The following is a 27,790-nucleotide window of genomic DNA, read 5'->3' on the forward strand; positions in this document are numbered from 1 at the left end:
ACATCAGCGTATGATTGGACGTCCGCGCGCACACCCTCTAAACGTCAGTGGTGGAGAGACACGGCATTTCATTCAGGACACATCCCTGTGTTACAGCCATGAACTCTGGGGAACAGCACAGACTTCAAACACAAAGTCTCACAGCTCTACTGGACTCTAGTGGTCATTACACTCAACAACAGCCACATTCAGCATGACCAAGCAGAACATTTTAATTAGATTATCCTAAAACATTTGCATTATTTTAATGTTTCTATACTAATACTACTAATATGTGATTTTTTTATTTGAAATCTCATATCAAATAAACAAAAATAATAAAGAAATAATAAAACGCAATAAAATGTAAATAATAAAAAATGTATACAGGGTTAAATAAAAATGCTTAAAAAAAAAAAAAAAAAAATTATATATATATATATATATATATATATATATATGATTTTGAATTGATATTCATTGTACAAAATACATTCAATTGATATTTAACTTTAATAAAAACATTTTCTATTTACTCAATGTTAATGCATTTTAACAATTTACCTATTCATCAAGCTTTGAAATTACATGAAAAAAAGATCTATTATTTTATAATTATATTGGGAATACAAGTTTATATCTAATTATTAAAAATAATTCAGTGACAGCTTTATTTAGCCAAAATCTGCATCCCTGCTACCTAATCTGTCTTAATTTGATTTTAGTAAAATTTAGGATTTCAATTTAAATGTTATAAAAATTCAATTTAAATGTTAATAAGGTTTACTGACAGAAATCACATATACAATGATAAATAAAACCTCATTTCTGAGGATCCTTTCACTGACACTTTAAAAAAAAAAAATTCTTTCAATAGTTTTACCCCACTTTTTGTACTGCAAATAGACTGTAATACAGTAAACAATAAATAAAATAGAAGTGGAGAGTTATTGATAACAGGACAGGATATTTACTTTCATAGTTTTAATTCCTGGATGTGATCTAAATAATTTACAGTTCGATTTCGACCATTCACATTAAAATGTAAACTTAAAAATAGCAGCATGAAATAAAGTATAAAGTCCTCCATTTAAAAAAAACAAACAATAATTCATGAGAAGGTGCGCAGACATGCCACATGCCTGGTGAGATCACAGTCAAATAAAACCTGAAGATACACCATAAATAAGACACTAAACACAGCTGGACAGCATCGTCTCTCAGCTGATTCATATCCAATGTTTCAGCACTGACAGGTTACGATCATCCTCACATTTTACAAAGAAGAAAAACCCAAGGTGCAGGTGCAAACAATTGAGAGAGGAAGCGCGAAATGAGAAATCTGGGAAATTACATGTCATTTAATAGCAAGGCTTCCAGAAAATGTTGTTTCAACAATCCCAGATGACATCTAACATCCCAGTGTCCTTCCTCGGTGTCAGGAGTTTGTTGTGTTAAATGTCCCAGACGTATATCCACACGATCCCTGTGAACGCTCTTTTAATCTAGACGTGATTACTATGATGAACAGTCTAACTGTATTAGGTATTATTAGTTACCATTTCGGTTTATAAAGAACATCAAGCGCACTGTAGCATACAACAGGTCCTCTCAGACTTTGCTCAGGTAAAAAGGTCATTCTGTTGGTCACATCATGGTCCCTCTGTCATCAGATCAAAGAGCAGCCTCCGGGAAAACTCATTACTGTCCGTTCCCTAACGAGCTCACGCAAACTTTAAGCCTTTGAAGCTTCACGCTGATTTAAGAGGAAATCAGATTAGGTTTAGTTAAAGGGACAGCTCACCAAAAACAAAAGATCTGGCATCATTTGCTGACCTTCGTGTCGTTCCCAACCTGTATGAGGACATTTCTCAAGGTAGAAGGCAAAAGGAGATATTTAGACGAATGCCCAGGCTGCTCATTTCCATACAATGGAGAATGGAGATTTATATCATATAGCTTACCAATAAACATCTTAAGTCATAAAATAGGTTTATATGAGAAACACGCTGATATTTAAGTCATTATTTGCTAGCGTATAGCTTAAGAAAACTCAATAAATAGTGCATAAGTCTATATTGTGTAATTTTATATTTATATTTACTGTTGGAAACCGTGACACCACACCAATCAGGGTTTTCTGTGTGCACTTAATATTTCAAGCTCCAAAAATTACAATGAAACATCATAAAAGTGGCTATTATGATTATTACAGTCATAAACTAGTTTTTTGTGAGAGAAACATACTGAACTTTCGATAGTAATTTACTAGCATATAGCTTTAGAAAACTCACTATATAGTCTATTTTTTATGTTTTTTGTCGTCATTTTTTTTTTTTTAGCTGAACTGAGATGGTCACATTCCACTTTCATTGCATGGAAAAACTAGCATTAACTTTTCACGAAAAATTACTGTCAGTCAGGTTTGGAACATAGAAGTAAGTAAATGATGCTCAAATGCGATTTTTTGGATAGCTACTCTTTCAACCCCGAAGCAGAGTTTTGAACGCAGAGGTAATAGTTTTTAGTTTAGCAGGTTAGCCTGACAGCGAGATCTCATAGTCACTTAGGGACATGTTTTGGTGTCCCACCTTGCGAACGTTCTTGGCGTTGGTTATTCGCGCGCCGATCTCCACAGGCTTCTCAAAGTAGCGCACCAGGGCTTGTTCGGTGAGCACCGAGGCCAGGAACTGCAAGAAAGTGATGGCCCAGTCCTTATCGATGCTGGCGCTGTGAGGTAAACCTGTGTTCCCATGATGCCCCACGCCAGTGTACGGCTCACCGTTGCGTATGAGCACGGTGTCCTCCGCGATGTCCTCGCACTGAAGCTTATCGTCCAGCTCGTGGGAGCCGGCGCTCAGGACGGAGTAGGAGGACATGGACGTGTCGTCTTTGGTCTCGTCGTCTGAGATGAGCATGGCGGAGGACATGGCCGTGTCTTTGGGCGAGGAGTCCTCCAGTTTGATGTCCTCAAACGGACCCGTGAAGCAGGAGTTGGTCTCTCCATCGCAAGGTTTGCGGCGTGCTCGCTCCTGCTTGCTCCTGCACGCTTGGCTGCGGTCGTCCTCATCGTCCTCGTCCTCGTCCTTGTGAGCGGGACTGCAGAAGAGCTTGCCCACCTCTCCCATCTCCAGCAGCAGGCTGGTGACTGTAGCCGTGGCGTGATACAGCTCCTGCTCGTTGGGGTCTTCGCTGAACATGTTATAGAGAGTCTTGCACAGCTCGATGAACTGACTCTGGAGAAGGAAGAGACAACAGAGTCATCAAAACAGAGTCAGATTTTACTCATTAATTAATTAACCTTATCTTCTTGCTGTGCGGCAGATTTATTTATTAGGTTTTTATTAGGTAAAAAAGAAAAGAAAAGATTAAATTAAAAATAACTGAATCGATTTTAAAATAAATAACACACGCAATACATGAATAAAAAAAAATAATTATGTATCATTGTAAAAGATTATCATTTATTATATACACACACACACACATACATATGCATATATATATATATATATATATATATATATATATATATATATATATATATATATATATATGTGTGTGTGTGTGTGTGTGTGTGTGAGAGAGATTTATATATAAAATGTATATAAAGAGTGCTATATTTTTTTTTACATTGCTAATTAAAATAAAAGTATATAATAAATACTATGATATATATATAATTATATATATATGCATGTATATATAAATTGTATATTCTATATATATTCTATATAATAAGATTATATAGTTTAATCTACAAAAAAGTCAGTTTATTAAATTACCAATTCAAATAAAAATATTTTTGTTATTATATAAAATATATAAAATCTAAGAATTACATGAAGTTGTACCTAAAATGTCCATTAAACTAAAAATATAATAATAATAGTATAAATATGCATAATATTGTGTTACTATATATTTTTTATCAATTCATATACATAATGATATACATTAGTTATACGTGTATTTACTTTTTTTTTAATCAGAAGAACCATTATTTTAACTAAACAATCAATGTTGTGAATTAGAATCAAAATATTGAAATATAAAAAGCTAAATATAATAGCTATCTAGTGAAATGTTTAATTTTTTTAAACACATTTTCCACTGGCAGTTTATCATGTTTAAGTGAACAGGAATTCAAAATATCTCATATTTACTTTCTTAAATCACATTCCTGGTCTCTCATGCAAATATACTGTGAAGAAAGAGGAGGTTTAGTTTCATGAGCTTTCTTGCTCAGACTCTGAAGTGACTCCTCTTTATATATGTCCCTGGGGTTCATAAGGGTTAATTTTTTGCAACTGAGATTTATACATCATCAGAAAGCTGAATAAATAATCTTTCCATTGTTAGGGTATGGTTTGTTAGGATCGGACAATATTTGGCCGAGATACAACTTATTGAAAATCTTGAATCTGGGGATGCAACAAAAAATCTAAATATTGAAAAAAAGTTGTGAAATGAAGTCACTTATTACTAATTATAATTGATTTTGATATATTTAAGGTAGGAAATGTAAACAATATCATCAAGGAACATGACCTTTACTTAATATCCTAATGATTTTTGGCATAAAAGAAAATTGTATAATTTTGACCCACACAATGTATTGTTGGCTATTGTTACAAATACATCAGTGCAACTTAAGACTGCTTTTGTGCTCCAGGGTCACATATTTGACGGGTTCTGAATTGAATGGAGAATCACACTGTTTTAATAGGAGCTCATAAAGTCTCTTTGGCTGGTCTTCTGATGTACCTGGTTGAGTTTGGGCAGATCCCTCATGTTCTCTAACTTTGCTTTGGTCTCCTGGTTCCACAGGCGCAGGTACATCCGGTAATCTGGAGTGTGCGTTTTCTTAACTACACCAAAGAGAGAACATTGCACATTTCAATTCTCCTCCAACATCAAACATCAGCTGATTCATGTCCTCTGTATAAACAGAGAGGGTATTTTCTCCCACCTTTTTCACTTTTAAAAGTGACAAAACCATCGTGCTTCTCGGCTCTGTTCTTTTGGTCGAGGCCTATCAACGAGAGGTCAGAGCATCAGTTTCTGGACTGGGCATCAAGAATCATTTTCACTATTATTTTGGTGTAACAATGTTTCTTGTGAGGTAAGTGTGAGCATGCAGCAGTACCGCTGGAAGTCTCTGGGGCGATGTCCTCAAAAAAATACTGCATAGCTTCACACGCCGAGTCGGGCTCCTCCTGCTCAGGGTGCAACTCTGAAAACAACAAATACATTCAGATTTAATTCAGATAATTACACATACAAATCACAGAATACAATGATCTCTAATACATCTCTAGTACTTGTATCTTGAATCTTCTTTAAGGATAATTCTTCTGATTTGTGGGTTAATTTTGACCCAGACTTCACTTGTTTGTGACACGTGTGTGTGAAGAAAGAACAAAACATCCGTCTTCGCTATCATTTCTGCTTTTTATCCATGTTTCCTCTCACAAACGAGAACTTACAGCCACTACACATAATATACAGTATGCATATGTGCAAAGCAAACAGCTATATGCAATGCTGAATAAATATAAATGCTATAAATAAAATACTAATACTGTATGTCCCAGAACTGTATGAGCTGTATTCATCTGCACCATCTTAACAATGTTAAACATTTGATTTTCTCTTTTACACCCATAGATTCTCACCTACCTGGAAGTATGTGAATCTTGTACAGAAATGTGAGTTTTTCCGTCAGGTCACCGTGACACAGGACACCTTGAAGTGGAAAGCAAGTGTACAAAAACAAGCAACACAATGCACTTTTGAATTGAAACAGATTTAAATCATATCATATATTAAATGTTTTAAACGTAATGTCATTATACAGTTTTGACTTCTAAACGTACTACTAACGCTGTGCACATTATTATTATTTTTACATAATGCATGTGTCCTCATAATCTTCTAGTGGGATTGGTCATGATAAAGCGCACTCACTGAGGCCGCAGATGAACTCTCTGAAGTTAATGAGCGCGTCTGCGTTGTGGTCGAGCAGACGGAAGACGCGCAGGGCCAGGTCGTCTGTGTGTGTGCCGCCGGCCCAGGGGAAGAGCAGCACAAACAGCACTCTGAACTGCTCCAGATCGATGCGGTACTGCTCCAGGTACGGCAGGCTCGGGTCGTGACGGCTGCTGGGGTCACTGGTGCTGCCCCAGTAACAGCTGGTCAGGTGCTCGGACTGAGGGGCACAGAGACATGCACAGGTCTTGATATTCATCTTATAAAGTCAACGCATATGGAGCATGTACGTTTAAATGGGAACGCATGATGTGTTTCATCCTTTTATTAAATGTTTGCCTCAACAGACTGAAAGTCTAAAGTGTGGCTGGATGAGCTGCATTCAGATTTATTCAAAGTACCACTAAATATGACCAAAATAATCACAATAAAACAACAAAAAGAAAAATCATAGCATATAATAATAATAATAATAAAACACCAATAAATACAAATATTGCATAATATATTTTTGAATGATATATATTATGAAATATTTTTATTGAATTAACTAATTTGGATGTATTAATTTTCAACTACATACTGTAGTATGCTAGATACATTAAATATGCAATTACATGAATATGCTCCCTTTGCAGTGCACAACACTGCTTACAGACTACATTTATTCACTATATAGTGTGCTACATAAACTAAATTTGCAGTATTGTATAGTATGCTACATAAACTTAATATAATAATACATTTAAAAATATTTAGCAAGCACAATTAAATAGGCAAATAATGTAAAAACAATAAAATAGTGTAAAGACAATAAAAAAAATATAACACAATATACATTAATTAAAAATTATTTAGCAAGAACTATTAAATGAAATTTTCATTAAGAAAAGTCAAAAATAATACAATTATTCAAATTATTATCATTTTGAGAATTATACTAATCAATATAAATTTATAAACTATGATCATGAAGTCAATAATAATAATACATTTAAAAATAATAAAATGGCTTTACTCCAGCTTGTTGAGAAAAGCCATTTTCTGTGTCATTTTTTTATTATTACCATATGGGAAGTTTTCTATGATTAATAGTCACATTTCTATCTTTAAATTAGCGACACATTTGGGACAGAAATGGCTTTGATCCAGACACAGGGAAACCCTCAGTGTGCTTTCTGTGCCAATGAGAGCCACTGAATGTCCTGAAGAACTGCTTATGATTTATCTCTAATAAAAACTCAAGCATCTGCAACATATAAACACACACACTGCATCAATCAGCCTGTGTACAGAAGAGTCACTATCATAAATCACAGCACACACTCTCATTGTAGATGTCACTGGCTGCTTCATGAGCTCATCATGTGACTGACCTTAAAGAGAGTATAAAGCTCCTCCAGCTCATCGATGCTGAAGGGTGTCTCCGTCACGATGGTCCGCACCTGCAAAACCAGCGCATGAGCCAAAGAGATGAAACTCCCAAGATCCTCTGCCTGAGCGCTAATGAAACACTAGTGTCAGTACGGAGAGAGTCTGCTTACCACATTGCGTTTGGTGGTGTCCTCAATGGCCTGGATCACTCTCAGCCTCTGTTTGAAACGCATCTGCTCAATCACATCCGCCCGGATAGAGCCGAACTTCTGCAGATAACAGTGAACATCAGCTGACATGCAACACGACACGGACAGACCCCATGAAAACATACTTTAAGAGACGAGGCCAGAACTTGAGAGGAACGGACCTCGTAGGAGATGCGCACGAGTTTGAAGATGTCCACCTCAGGATGCGGATCCCTGTTATCCGTCAGGAGAGAGTGAAGATGAGGGATTGGAGGAAGAGTGCTGTCCCTGTTAGTCACGCTGTCCAGATACCTACAACACACAGACACAAGCACACACACTCATCTGTAAGCAGATCGAAGAAAATCAGCACAGTCATTCGATAAGTACTGTATACTACTGTATATAAATACTCTTTGAAGTGCACTATATACACACATATTTCAGTATAGTCCCTTTGTAGTACACTATACACATATTACAGTATAGTCCCTTTGTAGTACACTATACACATATATTACAGTATAGTTCCCATGTAGTTCGCTACATATACATATAGTACAGAATATATGTACTAACTACATACTGTAGTATAATACATACATTAAATGTGCATTATACCGCAAACTGTGATAACAGACTATATACTCACTATGCAGTATGCAACATATACTAAATTCGCAGTACAGTACCGTATTTTTCGGACTATAAGTCGCACCGGACTATAAGTCGCACCGGACTATAAGTCGCATTTATTTAGAACCAAGAGAAAACATTACCGTCTCCAGCCACGAGAGGGTGCTCTATGTTTTAAGTGTAGACTACAGGAGAACTGAGCAGCATAGAGCGCCCTCTCGTGGCTGTAAACGGTAATGCTTTCTATTGGTCGCACCTGACTATAAGTCGCAGGACCAGCTAAACTATGAAAAAAGTGCGAAAAAAAAAAGTCCGGAAAATACGGTATATACTCGACATTGTATGCAACATATGACTTTGCCGAACAGAACATATGCAGAACACTACACATACTTACTAGGCAGCATCCCACAACATTCATGTACTACACGTATTCAGAAGCATGCAGTTGTCTCACCTGCCCAGGATGGTCATGGCCTCTCCGTCATCTTTGCAGCTCAGCAGCTGATGGATGTTAGCGTCGAGCACCGACAGCGCTAGCTGGAAGATGACCTTGATGCCCTCGTAGAAGAAGCAGTCGACCACCACCACGGCGCTCTCGAAGGGCATGACGGACAGGAAGAGCGTGAGGAACCAGGACAGAGATATGGTGGAGATGACACTCAGAGCCTGCATGCAGTCGTACAGCTGAGGAACGTAGACGTGAGCCAGCTCCTCGAACACACCCTGGTCCACCAGAGCACCTGACACACACACACACAGTGCTCACACAGCTTCCTGGTTTTTGTGTTGCACTATGAAATCAGGTGTATTTTTCCGCAATTTCCAATTAATTTAAATCATGAAACATACACAATTTAACATCAATTTATTAAAAGTTTAATACAAATATTTTTTTAGAGCCATATGAAATACTGAGATTTTTAAAATCTCAAATTCCAAATTTCCCAAATTCTGTGCTTTCCACTCAAAATTTTCGAGATTCCATTTAAACGTCAACAGTTTAATAAGTTATCACATATTTTACAATAATAAGGCCCTATGAAAAACATTCTATTTTTTTTTCTCTAAAATTCCATTTTATATAAATTCTGTTTTTTTTTACACTTTCATTTTTCTGGATTCCATTTTAATGGTTTAATTAAATTGTAATAATCAAAAAGCATGTATAATCAATTAAATTAATTTTGTACAAAAACAGTACTCTCTCTCTCTCTCTCTCTCTCTCTCTATATATATATACAATTTCCTTCAAAAATTCTGTTTTAATTCCTTCTGGATTTATTGTCTTTTTATTAAAAAAAAAAAGTTTTATAAAAAAAAATAAAGTAATATAATATTCAGAGTCCAAATTAAAAAAAATATATTATTCAAAAATTTAAAATATGGACTCATATGGTTCTTCGTCTCAAGCCCTCATTTGATATACATTTATTATCCAAAATGTTGGTAATCAAACAAAAGCGTAAAACATTAACAACTTAATTAATCTTTTAAAATGTAATCGGATGAAAATGAATCAATTCCTTTTATTTTTTGGCAAACAAACTGCTGCACAACAAAGGTTTACTATTAAAATAAAAACATGGAATAAATGCAATTTATTATTATAATTACTTTGAGGTCTACATTCCATTCAATAACACTCTTCCATTGGTTCACGGTGAATCCATTTTATATTATTGTATTTTATTTTGTAATATTTATGTCCTTTAAGACCTTTGAGTTTTTGTGTGTATCTGATGATAGTGTTATAAATTGAAATGGAGAAATACTGTTGAAGTGACTGGAGTGAGATGAAGTTTCTGTCACAAACTGTGTTATACTGTAAATTCCATTGTTATGTCAGCATTCAGTGATTCCACTGGTGGGATGTAAGAAGCCGGATGATCCCGGAGCTCACCCACGACTCTGGTGTTGTAGTAGTCGGGAAGCATGCGCTCACATAAGGCCACCAGCAGCCAGAAGGCCTCTTCCTCTTTAGCGTACAGCAGCAGGACGGAGGTCACGATGTTCATGGCCTGCAGAAGACGACAGACAGGCATTATGAGGGGGCTGCGGGGGCATTTATCACAGATGGTGTGTTGCTGTGGGTGGTACCTGGCAGTAGCCGATGTTGGGGTTTCGGAAGGCGTACGCAGTGAGGACTCGACGCAGGGCAGAGATGCCCATCTCGTTCTGAAAGGCTGGGTGCTCAGGAAGAGAGCGGTGCAGGTCTCTCTCGATCTCCTCTGTGGCCAGATTATATTTCCCCATCGACTTCTCCACCAGATCCTCATAATAACCAGGATGAGTGGCCATCTCATTAATCGCCCCTGAACACACCAACATACAGATAAACAACAGATCCCTCAAATAATCAACAGCTCAAATGTATACAAACCATTCAGATGATATTTAGATATTTTTTTTACTTGTGTATATATATATATAAACATAAGTCTGAATATGCATAATGCAAAAAACAAACAAAAAAACACGTACCATCATATTAAAATACCATGTACATTTGGTTACAACTTGCTCATTGCTTCTGTACTTCATTAGCTACATTTCACTGAATTGTCTGAGCTGATCATTATAATAATACTTGTTATGATAGAATACTGATAATACTTGTTCAACTTCAAGAGGGCAGTTTAACATTACTTGAGGTATTTTCAAAGCTATTTCAGGCTGATGATTTTATCATATTGTTCCTCGTGCTAATGCAGACAACTGTGAAGGCAAACAAGGCAGCTGTTGTTTTCTACAGCAGAAGTGTGTTTGTGCAGTCATGTGATTCAGTTTGTGCACTGGCCTATAACGCTTTCAAGTGTGCATGACTCGGACTCCCATCTTACAAACAGGAAGCAGTGCTGTTTTAGACAAACAGGTATGTGCACTGAACCACAAAACAACCACACAAAAAACAAAAACAAAAGCAGGTGAAGGCACATGTAAAACAGAGATACAAATACAAGTATCTAGTGCAGTGGCTGGTTTTGCAATCAGGACATTAAGTACTGATTATTGTTTTTTGCATAAAGGTACAATAAAATGTTCTTAATATAAAAACCTAAAATGTATTATTGTTTATTTTATAACAATATATATATATTTTTTTTACATTTTTTAACAATAAAATTTATTTAGCAAATAATTTAATACATTAAACACCTCGTACTCTGAGCGAACCATATTTAATGTAGTCTGGGTCATATTTTCTTTTACTTTGCCTGTTTAATTAATTTTCTTAAAATCAATCTTAAAATGCATTTATGTTTAATTGATTTAAAAATTACTAATTTAAATTTAAACAGCATTTAAAAATTAAATAATTTTTACCAACATTTTTTTTTTTACATTTTTAGCATTATTTAATATAAATATCGAGTCTAGTTTCCATTTTCTTTGCATATTTTTGCTTAAAAAAAATCTAACTTAAAATACATCATCGTTTTTTGTCATTATTTAAAAATAAAACAACTATTTTTACCAACAAAAATGTTTTTAAGACATTTTTAAATATAATTTTTTTTTTTTTATTATTGTTTTAGTATTAATTTATTTAGACAATAATGGTTTGCATAAAACACATCATGGTCCACATAAACCATATTTAATGTATTCTGATGTATAATGTATTTCTCAGAATGCCGTCAACACAACTTGTCCATGTTGACATCCATCTAATCTGATTAGCTTCAACCAAATAACAGATAAATGTGTAGAAATGAATTGGTCAGAGACTATCTGATATCAACAACACAAGTTATCAGTAGACAGAAGGTGATATGGCTGGTTATCTGATTAGTTATTAATAACTTGAATCCAGAGTTGTTTTCAGCCAGCTGTGGGCCGCATGACTCACCAGAAAACAGGAGCCAGAGCTCTCCTCTCATGTTGTCTGGGATGCCCCGCAACACCAGCTCTCTGGTCTTCTCTGTGCGGTACATACACACTCCCTGGCCGTATTCGCTGAAGTGATTCTTCCAGGCCTGCTCCTTCAGAAACTCTTTAGCCTGAAATCATACGAGTGTAAAGAGTGCATCTCATCACTGTCACGGTCTCGAATTCATCTTCAGAAGAGCTGATGAAGGAAACTAAGACTTGGCAAAGAAGCGACGCCAGAGAGCCGTGGACTTCTATTCAATCACTTTCTATTCTGAAATTGAAAATGTGCGGCATTTAATGTATACAAAAGATTTAGATTAGACAATCTTACGAGTCAAAAATTACTTGAATACTCTTCTGAATGCAAAATGCATAAGTCTGTGCAAGCTTTATGCCCTGATTCTGTGTTACCTAATTAAAAAAGCCTAGTCATTTTAAAGCAAATGACTTGGATAAGCAGATTTTTTCAGGTCAATTGTTGCAGGGTCTTCTCATAAGGTGCACTTCCTGTGTGCGTCTTACTAAAGTATGTGCTTTACCCACAATGACCTGCATCTGACTCCAGCCTTTGAACTCTGACTGGATGAGGAGCGTGCAAATGCTGAGAAACAGACACCTGTAACCGCACCATATACAACTAAAACTAAAAACACTTTTAGTACTTCAAATAAAAACAATAGCTGAAATGAAATATGAAAATAAATGTTACTTTTTTTATAAATCATATTTTATACTTTATTATAAAAATAAAATATGAGAAAACCTACATTCAATACGGCAACAAAAAAAAAAGGTTCAGGTTATTTTGATTTAGTTCAACTTGAAATACTAAAATAACTCAAACTTAATCAGCTAAAACAAATAAATAAAAATTTATAAAAAAAATATATAATAATAAACTATTATTGTATTTCACTGACACTAACATAACACTGGGAACAAAACATTGGGACAAAATGCTATGTTGTTTGTCAACAGCCAATAATTATGCTCCAAATCTATAAATCTTCGCATAAGATTTGTTTACACTGACAATTAATATTCATTTTAAAGTACAAATATAACCATTGACTTGACATTGGTGTCTTCCTGTTGTTTTATAAAATCAAGCAAGCCACTCAAGGTCATGCATAGCAGTGATTTAAGTGTGTTTAAGGTGCAGCTCTTAGCCATGGTAAAATGACTATAATACACAGCCCCTTGCAGTATTTGTCAGGACACATTTCTATCCTAATAATCCTGTCATTTGTGTCCTGAATTCACATCAGTTCCTGTCCTTCTCCGTCCCTGCTCTCAGTAAACAGTGCTAAAAGCAGTGCTGTGGTACCAGTTTGGGGTTGAACTCCTCCGGGGAGCGCCGGCGGTACACGGTCATCAGGGCCTGTGTTGCAGTGGGAACCCTGCTCTCATTGAGATTGAACTGTCTGTCACTGTCTCCCTCAGAGCTGAGGACGCTGCGCTGCGGACTGCACGAGTACACCTACACACACACACAGCACAAGACGCTAGAGAGTACAGCAAATACATTCAAATAAATGCTGTTCTCCTCAAAAAACATTCAAAAAATTGTTTCCACAAAAATATGCATCATGCGACACTGAAGAATGCAGTAATGATGCTGAAAATGCATCTTTGATCACAGGAATAAATTTCATTTTACAATATACTGAAATAGAAAACAGTTATTTTAAATCATAAAAAAATTTCACAATATTACTGTTTTTATGGCATTTTTTTATTATAAATGCAGCCTTGGTGAGCAGAAGAGACTTCTTTCTTCTTTTAAATAACCAGAGAATTCAAAGGAACAGCATTTAGTGTTTGTAACACTATAACTCTCACTTTTGTTCAATTTAATCCATCCTTGCTTCCCATTTTTACCCCGATTTATTTCTTTAATAAATCTTACCGAGCCTAATTTTTTAACAGTACTGTCTATATACAAATATAGTAAAACTATAAATCTAGAAATATTTCTAGGAATAAACACCAATAGACAAATAAACATTGTTGTTCCCACCTCGTCGTCTGAGCTGCTGAGGCTGCTCGTGATTTCCCGCTCAAAGTAGATTTTGGAGGTGGTCTGCTGCAGGAAGTCTGAGATCCTCTGCACCAGGAAGTCCCGGTCTTTGAGGTTGGCGAAGAGGAAGGTCATTTTGTTTTTGGTGCTGATTGACAAGGGGCTGGGAAGGACGTTACAGCTGTCAGCTTTCTCGACGATGGTCACCTAGTGAAGAAAGATGCAAAAGGCCACTCACAACCCATTTTATGTCCTCAATGTGCCATAATCAATATTCAAAATGTCTTAATGTTGCAGGAACTGATTGAATTGTAAAACACTGTAGAGAATGCAGGATAAAACCATGTTTAATGTGCATGCCGTGTACTCTTGGTGTGACGCACCTCTCTGAGTGGGATAATCAGACTGCAGGTGGTCTCCTCTTTACTGGTGAAGCAGATGTAATTAGTGGAGACGAACATCTGTCCAAGGATGTGCATCTTGTTAAAGGGGGTCCAAAGTGTGCAGTCTGTGTGCCCATCCAATTTCTCATCTTTCGGCAGGCGGAAAAGTGCCCGGTATCGCTCACTTTTAGCCCTGGCGTCCAAGTCCCTGAAGTCACAAAAACAATAGAATAATGAAAAAGGCTGCTATAAGTTTCCTAAAATTCTACAATACTGTCACTTTGCTATAAAACTGGTAGAAATGCATGTCTAAGTGTTTTCACATAGTCCTCTTAGATGACAGAGTGCAATTCACTCCAAAATATAATTCTTCACTATTTTGTATTTCAGCTGCCATTTTTAAGACAATTACTGTAGGAATCGGACTTACGTTTCTGATATTATCTAAGAAATTCAATATGCAGCTGTTCTGTGACTGACCTCAATGGAAAAATATTTTATATTCAGGATTATTAACTTGTTTTACAGTAAAATAAAGTAAAAGAGTTAATGCTAAACAATAAATATCGGCCGAACATTAATGCGCATCTCGTCAGTAAAGCCGGTTCAGCAGATATTTATCGTGCACCCCTATCATATACTTCATATCATAAGTAATTTAGCTTCTCAAGTAAATGTATCTTGATTTAAAAATATTTAAATATAATAAAAATATAAATATAATAAATATAAGTCTATATTATTTAATCTAATCTAAAAATGTTTTTTATTTTATTTAAATTGATTTGAATTTATTAATTAAATTTACATTTATTTAGAATTTTTTATTTACATTTATTTCACAGTAACAGTATAGACCACTATAGTTATAGCAATTATAATGATTTTTTTTCAAGAAATTAAATTCAATGCATAAACTAGTAATGTCTATTTTTGACAATCTACTGAAATAAACTCTGCACAAATGAATAGTACTTCACTAGGAGCTCATTTAATAAAATAAGTTAGATAAATAACTAAATGAGTGTAATCAAATTTAAATAAATATTTAAACAAGTTTCTTTTAAATAAACAGATTTATTTTTACACTTTATGGGAAAAATTTCAAAAGATTAATCTGCAGCAAATGAATAAATGTTGCATCAGTGCAAAAACATATATATATATATATATATATATATATATATATATATATATATATATATATATATATATATATATATATATATATATATATATATATATACACACATTATTACATATACATTATTTCAACTCCTATCAGTTTTCTACCATCACTTCATCTTGATTGATCTACTTTATCGTCAAGGTCAAGGTCAACTTTATTATCCCTGAACTCACACACCTTTTGAGGGCCGACACTTTCTTGGGCGACTTCTTCTTGAGTTTGGGCAGAGAGCGGTCCTGCTCGAAGCCTTTGTTTTCCAGCAGCTGTCTCATGGCTATGTTGGCGAGCTGCTCCATGAGTTTGAAGGTCTCGTTGATGTTGATGAAGACGGAGAAGACGTGCTCGCTGCAGCGTGTGCTGACACGCACCATGTCTGGCAGCAGCAGCGTGGCGTTCTTCTCCAGCTGAGTGATGTCGGCCCAGCGGATCACCAGCTTAGCTGAAACAAACCAGTACTCACTGAGTCAGGAGTGAAGACCGCATCTAAATATGGGAGTGAATCCCGAGTGTATATGAAACAGAACTCGCTCGCAAAACTGCAATGTAACCTGCAAAGGTTTCCCGTCTTGCATGTTTGGTATCTGCGAATTTTTACAAAAGTAATATTACAACGACCAAAGACAATTATGTTCTGTGATTTTAACTAAAATACGTCAACAAAGCCGTCATGTTTGGTTGGAAAGTTGGGAAGGCTGCTCTGCAGAGTGCTCTCTTCGAGGGTTGCCATGTCCTCTTTTTATAAACAATGCTTATTAAGCGTCTTTGTGCTTGGTGTTTATGCTCAGCTCAGCTAATAAAGCAATCCATTTTAAATTCGGTTTATATCCAAGATAACACGCTTGGATCCTATTTACCGTTTTTATAGAAATATCTGGCAACACTGAGTCAAGGAATACTTTGTTTCCTGTGATTTATTGCACCACAACTGTGGTACGTGTTTAAATATGTCAATAACAACAAGCTGTTCAGTTCAGCTCCTCACACTGTGTAGATTTTCTGTAAATATGGTTGCAATTACCTGTATTTTTCAGGAGTTAATTAGTTTGTAGCATGTTTAAATCACTGAACTGTGTGTGAACAGAACAGGATTGAGCACTAAAAGATGAACTGAAGTCAATAACTACTCACCAGTGTTATTTCTCAATATCACCGATATACTATTATATATTTTAATATTCTGAATTAGTAATTTATCTTTTATATATTTATTTATTGAAAAAAAAATTTTTTTTTGCTTTGTGCTTTTGTAATTTAAAGAAAAAAAATGTCTATATAGTTTTTAATTGTACTTTTTTTATATTTTTGTTTTATTTTAATGCTTAAAGGGATAGTTCACCTACAGTTGATGGTCCCCATTGACCAATTTATTTATAGTTTGTTTTTATTTATTTTAGTTAACATTTATGTTATTTCAAGTAACACATGTTTTTTTAAATGGTTCTAGTTTTAAATGTGTGTTAACGATAATAACCCTGCTACTCACTTCAGGGGGATATTGTCAATAATGTAACCAGTTTAATAATATAAAACTATTGATGATTGATTGTGTTTTTCCGCAATCCACCACCTTCATCTTGTCTTTTTAAATGCAAAAACACAAAGCCAGTATGTTTAACAATACGGTCCTGACTCTAAACTGTTATCACTGGTGTACTGTCAACATGTCTAATTTGTAACATTTGCTGACATTTTTAATTCAAAACCGAAATACAATTGGACCAGACGCCCGGTCCTGATGTGTTGTTGCACATCGTATCCATCGGGGGCAGTACTCACCCTCTTTCCCGAGCAGGTATGAGTAAAAGCAGAGGTGGTTGATGCTGAGGTACAGCCAGCCCTGCCGCGGCACCTTGCCCTTCCAGTAACTGCAGGAGTAATAATTGACCAGCTTCTCCTCCTCCGGCATGACGAAGAGCTTGCGAAACTTAGCGATGGCCTCCTTAAACTTATCCGTGTCATCATCCTCTCTGATATCATGGCTTTTGTTGTATTCGGCTATAATGCCCTGCACACAAGCACACAGACAGACACGTGTAAGCACTTAAATCACTTGATGAAATGAATAGCGTGTTTGAAACGCTAATGTGTCACCTGTATTTTGCCCTTGACGAAGGTGGTGATGTCGTTCTCGTTCTCGAAGATGGAGAGCGTCTGCAGCAGATTCTGCTCCAGCCATTCCCAGTTCTCCGTGATCTCCTTACGAGAGCTCCCTGCCAGAAACAAATACCTCTGCGTCATCAAATCATACTAATCCACACATTTGCCATGATGCATTTCCGCAGCGACTTCATTTGCTCAGATCTGAACAGCAGATGGGTTCGGGTTCATTATTTAATTAGCTCTGTTTTAGCACAGCTCTCTTCAGATAATAAATCAAGCACATTTAACTGGCTAGACACATGATTGGTTAAGATCGTTCTGTGTCCTTCAATTATGTACAGAGGGAAATAAACAATTATTTAAAAAACTAACTATCAATGCTCCATTTGCTGTTTAACCAAAACTAAAAAAATAAATAAAAATAATAAAAATAATAATAATAATAAGTGTTAAAATTTATATTTAATATTAAGCTTTAATATATGTATACGTGCGTGAAATCTAATATTAAATATTAATAATATTTGAATAAAATAAAAAACAACAACAAAGAAATCTATTATTTATATAATTTTATATTTATGTTTTTTTTTATATATTTATAATAATATTATAATGTGTGTAAATTTATAACATTAAATTAATTTAGCTGTTTAGATTTTCTGACAACTAAAAATTTATATTAAATATATTAAATGTAATCTTAATATTATTTTTTGTAAATCTATATACATGTAACTTTAATATTAAATATTAATAATGACATTAAATGAATTTAATTGTTGATGTCTGACAAATTACATATATAAATATACACACATATATATACATATATATATATATATATATATATATATATATATATATATATATATAAAATAACAATATATTTAAATAGTAAACACGAATAATAGGATTAATAGTAAATTTAACATTAATATTAAAATTGTATATTTATAGTATAGACATTTTTATTACTAAGCATTTATTAAATTATATATATTTATACATTTATTAAGTTGTTTATTTTAGCATCAGTCTCAAATTGCCGATGCACTAGCCTAGGATTATTTCTAGAAAATACATTTAAAAATAAAAAAGCGACTATGCACGGTCATGCAAAACTTTTCACAGGACAAATGCACATCTCAGAAGAGGCAAACGGGCTCTGGTCTTAAAGAAACAGCTTTACCAAATGGCTTGCAGCTAGCAAAGCAACAGCTTGTGAAATATGAAGCAGCATTCGCAGTGGCCTGTAAAGCAGATTAGCTCAGAATCAGAGCACTCTCCGTTCCTCTGGGAAGACAGCGCTTGCTTTTGGCTTCACACATAATGTTCGAGGCTGGAGCTCAATGCTATGATGAGGAATACTGTGGGAAGACCATACAAATCTTACTGATACATTCATCTTGTATTCAACTCCAGGTTGTGTTTAACATCCCTTAAAGAGGTTTTATTTTTTTAATTTGTACTTTTGAACAACTCTAGAACAACTTTTGAAGCTTTAATATGCCTCCACAAATTGGATACAAAAAAAAACTTCAAGCACCTTCTATTTACTGAAGTTTATTTTATTTTATTTTAGAAATGCTTAATTAAAAGGAAAATGCTCCTAAAATGGCTCTAATGTATTATTCATTTAGAATTATTAATTAGCAATAATATTTAAATCAGTGCATTTTTATTTATGATTAAAAGTAATACTTTTTAAATATTAAATAGTGAAATAGTTAAGAGGCTCCATATTAAGTTAATTTTTGTAGTGGTACGAGATTGATGAAACTTCTTCAGTATTCCCACTGACTCCTAAAACTGTTTGTTTTGTCAAGTGTAAATAACATAAATCACTCTTACACAAATATATCTAACATGTCAAGAATCCTATAACAGAATCTGGTTTGATTTTATTAATGATATTTATATTGCTTTAAAAAAGACCATATCTGTGTGTGTGTGTGTGTGTGTGTACGTATTTATTTATAATTATTAATTTGCAGTAATATATGTAATTAACAAATTACTATTACACAAATATCTACCATGTCAATAATTGTTTAGCATAATCTATTTATTCATTAACAGTTTTTTATCTTTTTTTACAGCAGTATTTACTTAACTGAAAAACATTAAAGGCTACTTGCCATTGTTTACCAATTAATAGTAACATTTAAATCAATGTTATTTGTATTCAGATTTATAAGATAAAAGGTATCTTACAGCTTCTGAAAACTAATGGTGTTGCTCTAACTATTCAAATTCTGGTCTTGTGACAACTAATCTATGTTTCTTCACATGCAATTAATTTTATTTAGGCCTTGAGCAAAATATATCTACCAATGTAAAAATGCATTTTGTTTCAGTTCAATGTGTTACTCACGAATACAGAATAATAACAAACACCGTCTTGGCTAAAACACTGATTCCTACATTGAAGTTTTCAACATCTAAACTGAATTTTAAAAGCGGAGACAGTGAGTGAACATCATGTTCAGTCGAGCAGCGTTTGAAAGAAAAGTGGACATTGATTTCTGTCTTCAGTTCAGATTGCACTAGAGGCAGTGGGGCATGAGGTAATGCTCCGGCAGCGAGCGGATGAGAGGGAGTGTGTTACCGTGAGCGATGGTCCAGTAAAGCAGGGAATCGGGGGTCTGGTAGAGGATCCTGTACGGGGCCACACGGGCGCTCGAGTCCAGCACCACGTCAAGAGTACCAACCAGCAGACCTGAGAGACAACAGACAACATACACTCAGAATGACCACCTCTTTTTTTTACTTCTTGGAAATATCTGTGTTTAAAAAACAATTTGATTTAGTTTCAGTTACTCATTTTAGTTTGAGTATAAAGTTAAGAAAGGTCAATAATGAGCACATCATTAGACTCGTGTCGTGATCCTGTGACCCTTGTCCTGGGACTCGCAGGTATGAGAGCATTAAGAAAATGAGGATTCGGGATTGTCCCTGATTTAAGTTTTAGCAGCAAGAATGGTATTACGGTTGGTTAATGTATTTAATTCATAATTCAAACTTTCTGTTTCATGATACATGATTCATTTTAGTTTTTGCATTAAAGACTTTCAGGCTGCTTGGTTACTATGGCTGTTTGGCCACAATGATATATATTTGATTGAGAATGATCGGAAATGTTTCTTGATCATCAAATCAGTATATTTTCATGATTTCTGAAGGATCACGTGACACTGAAGACTGGAGGAATGATGCTGAAAATACAGCTTTGCGTTACAGGAATGAATTACATTTTACCATATATTATAGAAAACGATCATTTTAAATTGTAATAATATTTTGCAATATAGCCATTTTTACTGTATTTCTGATCAAATAAATGCAGCTTTAGTGAGCAGAAGCCATAAAACCATAAAAAATATAACTTACAGTCTCCAAAGGTTTAAATGGTAGTGTGTGTATATATGTATATATCTTCTAAAAACAGTAAACCAACTAAGATACTGCTTCAAAATGATAGTCTAACTGTGTGTAGATTGGCTCACAAACAAACACATCAAGCTGCTGCTTGTAAACCCCCTGGGCGAACCGCTGAGAATGAGCTAACATCTCTATCAGAGCATCAGACACGACGAATGAAGACAGATCAGAGGAGGAGCGCTTCCAAACCTCCAGTGCGGATTGGGCAGGTTCAGCCAGTTCGAGCATGAAGAGTACATTTAGCACAGAACACTGATGAATCATGCACAATAAGACCAGGAGAGTGAACATACTGTACATGTAGCCGTTTTTTACACCACAGACTTTGCCAGACTTAAATGCGAGAATCAGGATCCTCAAAACAAACACGACTTCCCGTTTCTGCTGGAGCTCAGATGTGAAATAACATCTCCCTCCTGAACACATGATTTCTGTTCCTGCTTTCATATGGTCGGATGAGCCACGGTTTCTGAGCAGAGATCTGAGAATACTGTAAGGATCACATGATCTCTTGAGTCTCAGAGCCCTGTGCTGAGCGCTGGTTAAGACAACATTCAGCTCATTCTGTGATAAACCTTTTCCACTTCCAGTATTTCCAGTTTTTTTGACACACGGAACAAAACAACTTCCTTCTCACAAATATTTGACATATTTCATAGCATTAAGCATCATAATATAAAAATATATGTATATTCGAAATCCCTTCACACTACATGACAAATACAGGGAACATGATATGAGATTATAGGGTTTTCGTTTTTAATAAGTGATTTGGATAAAACAATTCTGATTCCGATTTCCCCCTTTTTTTTAAAGTGTGACCTGCCAATACCCATTTTATTTCTATAATTGGCAGCATACACAAACAAAACTCTACTTTTTTTCCAACGCAAAAACATTAAAATAATGAAATCCTGAACAACTCTCAAAATAAAGTGCAGTATAATCTGTGAAGGAGGTAAATTCAATTGAAATCAGTATCAACAAACACTGAAGTGGCATTAGATGCATTTACACAGACTGTTTGATGAAGCTAAGCATAAATGCATTTGCACCGCAAAATTGCTAATTTATTAATATATAACCATACAAACAAGACATTTTGGGGAAAATGCAATGATACTTTTAAATATGAAACCAAACCACCAATAGGTGGCAGCAAATGACTGTTTTAATGAGTGAGTCATTCATTCAACTGATTCATTCAAATGGCTGATTCATTCAGAAACAATGCAAGTGACTGTCTTTATGAATGTGTTACTGAATCAATAAATCACTCGATTCATTCAAAAACATGGATCTATTCATTACTTTTGAATTGTTACCATCCGGCCCGTAGATATTATGTTCCCAGATGCTTAAAAATAGGTCAAAAAGATATTTTATTCCCCAAGCAATTACATTTTTAAAATCTTCTTCCTCTAACTGATGGTCAGGTAGACTGGCATGCCAGTTGTGAATTGTTAAATGTCTGAGAGAGTATGCTGCAAATCTACTAAACTGAGCGGAACTGAAAAAGAGACGGTAACAATAAGCTCTGGCTGTAATTGGAACGATTTTCATTTGTGAAATTAATGTGTAAAACTGTTTGTGAATATAAATAAAGGTGAAATAAATTAAAATAGGGATAATAAACTTAATAATATGTAAAATAAATTTAAATGGAAATTAGAAATGTTGCCTTGGCTGCAAACAGAAGTAAAATAAGTAGTTAAATGACTAAAACATTTTTTTATTTTATTTAATAAGGTAAAGATAACGATAAATACAAAACAAAAACATAAAAAAATAAATAAAAAAAAATTACTAAAAATAATATTCAAACATAAGCTGAAAATATAATAGTATATAAATAATATTCAATTAATACTGGATGTTTGTATTCTTCGTGTTGAGTCAAGAGGTCAGTCTGCAATATTTAGATCCTCTAAAGGTCAAACTGAATACTAGCAAACGGCTCAGTTTTGCACTGCACACTGCCTACTATTTTTAAGAAATGAAATAAATAAATGGTTTAACAACCGTATACTACACTGACGTCACAAGACCTCATTTGGGACAGATTTAATTTAGCAAGTGGTGTCCAGTTATTGTATCTATAAAATATACAAATTCTGCACTTTGCATAATAACGATTTGCATATGGAAGGTCCAGTCGAGCGCATTGCATTATGGGAAATTGCTCTGCTTTGACCAATGCAGTAAGGAGTACTACACTACATAGCCTACATATATGCCAACAGGGAAACACAAATCAATCTGTCCAGCGATTCTCGCCAGTCTTATTAGGATGCTTGGATAAGAAGTTATAGGAGGAACATTTCATTGTTGTCTCTTCTCATTCTAAATATAGTAGGAGTTCTGCTCTCAATTGAATTCATCTCCGCTCTGACAAAAACTGCATCAACCTGATACAACTATATGGCATAAAAACTCAATAGGGCTGTTTACTTAATCTGTATTCAGCCATAGAAAAGATGTTTGGGCTCATACTGGATGGAAGTAAAGCACTGGGCCTTTGTATAGTAAAAGAAATTAGAGACTGACTGATATTTATTTATTTTTTATAACCAATACCAATAATTTGCATGATGATGTGACCGATAACCGATATGCAGAACCTGTATTTATTTATTGTTTTACTTCTTTTTTTTTATTTCCATCATGCACTCAATCAAGCCTGTTTAATTTATTAAATTATGTCACTGGGGCATGATTTGACGGATAACACGACTCTGTGAGTCTCTATTTCATAGATTATGTATATCAAGCTTTTATGTAATGCACCTCATTAATGACGATTTAATACAGTTATGTTTAACTTAATTTATTAAGGCAAAGCAAGTTACTTTATCTGTGAACACGTTTGTGGCAGTCTTGCACGCAATTCTCCATTTATCGGTGGATCCAATATTATAAAGCCAATATCCATTAATGGAAAATACATAAATATCGGTAAAACCGATTATCAGTCAATCTTGTAAAACCATTCTGGACATCGAAAAATTGGAATAAAGTATTTTTGTGAAGGTTTAAAAAGGCACTACCTACAATCTGATTGCTAAAAGGTTGCTCCTTCATAGTTCACCACAATTTTTTAAGCATTTATCATTAAAGCGTCAACTTTGTCTAAAAATGTTTTTAATAAAATGCCTTAAAAAGGCACAAATGAGTTAGCCGTTGAGCATAGAGCTCTAAAAGTGAGAAACAACCGAGACATTAATGAGATCATCTCATTTGTGATTCACATTTTGCGTTCTCATAAACAAAAAAGAAATTGGATGAATCTACAATATGCAATTCATTTAAAGAAACAAATAAGAAAATGTTTTGAAACCCATATTATCGCCATGCACAAGTAGCGTACATCGCCTTTGTCTTTTGATAAAAAAATCATGTTTGAATAAAAATTCACAAGATATTTGATCAGTTGGGATGTATGTAAACATACACAAACATGTACATTGGGTTTGTTTCTAGTACTTTGGCTATCCAAGACTCTGATTGGCTATCCAAGACTGGCCGTGCCAGGCTCACTGACACACAGCTTGCACATTTCTGTAACAATGACATCATCTTCCCTCGCTAGTGTACGCTTTGCATCTGTCTTTTCTCACTGACAGACACAAAGAGGTATCTGCACAAATACCGGCGACATTTTGGCTCTTACAGAACAATGAACCCTGCTAGTCACTCTGAGTTGTGCAAGAATTTCCCTTCAAGGCTCCAGCATAATTTCTTTCAAGTCAGAGATAAAGAGAAGAACACAATACATAACTGCACCTGTCCAGCTATAACCACAGGTCAGGTCACCAGGTGAGGTCAATAAAACATATTATTAGCCAACATCAAACCAGCTCAGTGTCCCGTCCTGCGGCACTGAGAACAAACTGAACCTTACTGAGCCTGTTTGGTCACTAATAGCCCATTAGAAGGACTTTTATTTTGATTAAACAGCCAATATTTGGCCATTTTGCAATTTGGTCAACCATGGCCACATTAAAACCCCCACAGAGAAACAATAATGAGCAATTTCTATGGTGTCTTAATGCATCTGTACTTCTCTGCACAGCCTGTTCACAGCAGTAACGGAAATAATATGATTATGAGGCTATATAAATCCATGTAGGTTCATATTATGCACAATCATACATCCAAACCAATTCCTAAATATATATAGAGGGTAATTATGTAGAACTGATTGGAAACCTATTTTCTATCAATATTAAATATTTTTTTATATGTCCAGTTAAATTCTAAATTAATAATTTTTTCTCTTTTTTTAGGATAAAAAAGGAACTTGTACAAATGGCCAAATATGCTGAATAACATGAATCAGCAAGATTTGCACAAACTTGTACAAATTTGTCCATGCCACTACAGCAAAAAGCAGACATTATGTATATGAAATATTAAAATGCATGTTATTTTGAAATTATGCTGATAAAATAACTAATAAATTCGGAAAATGCTAAAATACTGTTAAATAAATATTTTTTTCGAACATGCAAATAAAAATTATTAGAGTGTGTTTTTATATGAAAACACAATTTCAGTCTTACGCATTGAAATCGGACTTTTAATTCGGTGTTACTTTCCGTTTCGGTGTATTTTTTTGTGGAAAATACTAGCAATATCGGATTGAAAATAGTTTGAACGTAAATCCTAGAGCATTTTTCCGGGATCTGTTTTCAGTGATCACCACCTGAGAGTGCAGGCATGAATGAACACACCTGAGCTTCAGCTGTCATCATGAACGACAGGAGCGTGCGCGCGCTTCATTACCTGCGAGTCCTCCTCCGCCGTCTCCGTGACCCTTTCTCTTCTGCAGGATGAAGTAGGGGTTCGCTCTCTCGGTCATCCACAGCGCGCTGGCCAGCAACACCTCCTCAGGGTTCACCCACATCTTCAGCTCGGGTTTCTCACGAGGACATCAATCAAATCTTCGATCCGTGGTCCAGTGTGGAGTCGCTGTCCTCCAGTTTATCCAAGCGCGCAGCCGATTTAGGGAAGCGACGCACTTTGAAGATCCGTCGGGTGTATATTGCAAGATTATGAATTGTCAGTCAAATATAACACTTACTGTATCGGAGCAGATGGATAAATATTAAAATATGTCATGCACAGTCCTCCTGGAGCTCCTCGAGACGCGCGCACACCTCCCACTCAACAAATAACAGCATGAACAGCTTTGTGGAAGGACGACAGGGACTTCAGCGCCTCGCGATGACTAAAGCAGAACCGGTGTACTCCGGTGGTTACTAGGGAACGACGAGGCTATTTTCAGCGTTTAAACCAGCTGCCGAAGCACGCAACATAAACAATGCCTGACATCTCCGCCGTGTTTTAATAATGCTTACTCTCTAGCGCCACTGCAGCGCGTTCACTCAGCGTGCGTCATGGGCAGGCCATTGTGACGTCATTATTGTGGGCGGGAAGCACATCGATCGTAAACAATTTTTTTTTCGACAATTCATTTTCACTAAAACAAATTTATATAACCATATATAATCTTGTGTATATTATATATACCTAAACACAAACACACACACACACACACATATATAGAATATATGTATGTATATAAAAATTAAAAATAATTATATTACAAAATATATTATATTGTTATATATTTAAAATATAGAACAAAAGTATATATATATATATATATATATATATATATATATATATATATATATATATATATATATATATATATATATATACACACACATACATATATATATATATATATATATATGTATATATATATATATATATGTATGTATATATATATATGTATGTATGTATATATATGTATGTATGTATATGTATATATGTATGTATGTATGTATATGTATGTATGTATATATATGTATATGTATGTATGTATGTATGTATGTATATGTATGTATGTATATATATGTATATGTATATATATGTATATGTATATATATGTGTATATATATGTATATGTATATATATGTGTATATATATGTATATGTATATATATGTGTATATATATGTATATATATATATATGTGTGTATATATATATATATGTATATATATGTGTGTATATATATATATATGTATATATATGTGTATATATATATATATGTATATATGTATGTGTGTGTATATATATATGTATATATGTGTGTATATATATGTGTGTATATATATATGTGTGTGTATGTGTATATATATATATATATATATATATATATATATATATATATATATATATATATATATATATATATATATAAATTTTTATAATTAATATTATATGGTCAAAATATAACCTTTTATATAATGCTTGGCTGATTTTTATAAAATTATAAAATAAATAATCATAAGATGCTTGTCCTTTGATTTTTTTTCATTTTACAACCAAAGGACACAAGTCCTATTTTTGTAGTTGACTTTTAATCAGTCTGGTGAGGTGAAACCCTTGTGCTACATAAATAGGTCAGGTAAATAAAACATAGCTGATGTGTGCATGAGGTGTTTCCCCATCGGTTACACTAGACCTAGCTGTCGTTTGTGACGGATCAGAAACAGTGTGTTGTTCCGTGTGGTGTGGGTAACCTCTGTGTTCCTCAGGT

At 34.5% G+C, this 27,790-nt stretch overlaps 1 protein-coding gene across 1 annotated transcript; it reads right to left on the minus strand.

Annotated features, from left to right (window-relative positions):
- Positions 1 to 948: 948 nt before the first annotated feature.
- LOC113060710 (TBC1 domain family member 9-like) lies at positions 949 to 26,573 on the minus strand. Its single transcript, XM_026229886.1, has 21 exons — positions 25,966 to 26,573; positions 20,348 to 20,458; positions 17,728 to 17,846; positions 17,413 to 17,641; positions 15,814 to 16,075; positions 14,448 to 14,655; positions 14,065 to 14,271; positions 13,372 to 13,524; positions 12,022 to 12,172; positions 10,269 to 10,483; positions 10,072 to 10,189; positions 8,626 to 8,911; positions 7,715 to 7,844; positions 7,515 to 7,613; positions 7,347 to 7,415; positions 5,950 to 6,190; positions 5,662 to 5,727; positions 5,129 to 5,215; positions 4,952 to 5,014; positions 4,747 to 4,850; positions 949 to 3,215 (listed from the first exon to the last, which is right to left on the minus strand). The coding sequence occupies exons 1-21, from the start codon at positions 26,084 to 26,086 to the stop codon at positions 2,517 to 2,519; spliced, it is 3,738 nt and encodes a 1,245-aa protein (XP_026085671.1). The 5' UTR covers positions 26,087 to 26,573; the 3' UTR covers positions 949 to 2,516.
- Between the last annotated feature and the right edge of the window lie 1,217 nt (positions 26,574 to 27,790).

Source organism: Carassius auratus, chromosome 1 (genome assembly GCF_003368295.1).
Source record: "Carassius auratus strain Wakin chromosome 1, ASM336829v1, whole genome shotgun sequence".
NCBI classification, from domain to species: domain Eukaryota; kingdom Metazoa; phylum Chordata; class Actinopteri; order Cypriniformes; family Cyprinidae; genus Carassius; species Carassius auratus.

Bases quoted from the DNA above. Each gene is read 5' to 3' on its own strand.
- LOC113060710 (XM_026229886.1), bottom strand. From the start codon at position 26,086: ATGTGGGTGAACCCTGAGGAGGTGTTGCTGGCCAGCGCGCTGTGGATG. The intron at 20,459-25,965 runs GTAATGAAGCGC...GTTGTCTCTCAG, and splicing joins CGGCGGAGGAGGACTCGCAG to GTCTGCTGGTTGGTACTCTT. The intron at 5,015-5,128 runs GTACTGCTGCAT...TCTCGTTGATAG, and splicing joins CGCCCCAGAGACTTCCAGCG to GCCTCGACCAAAAGAACAGA.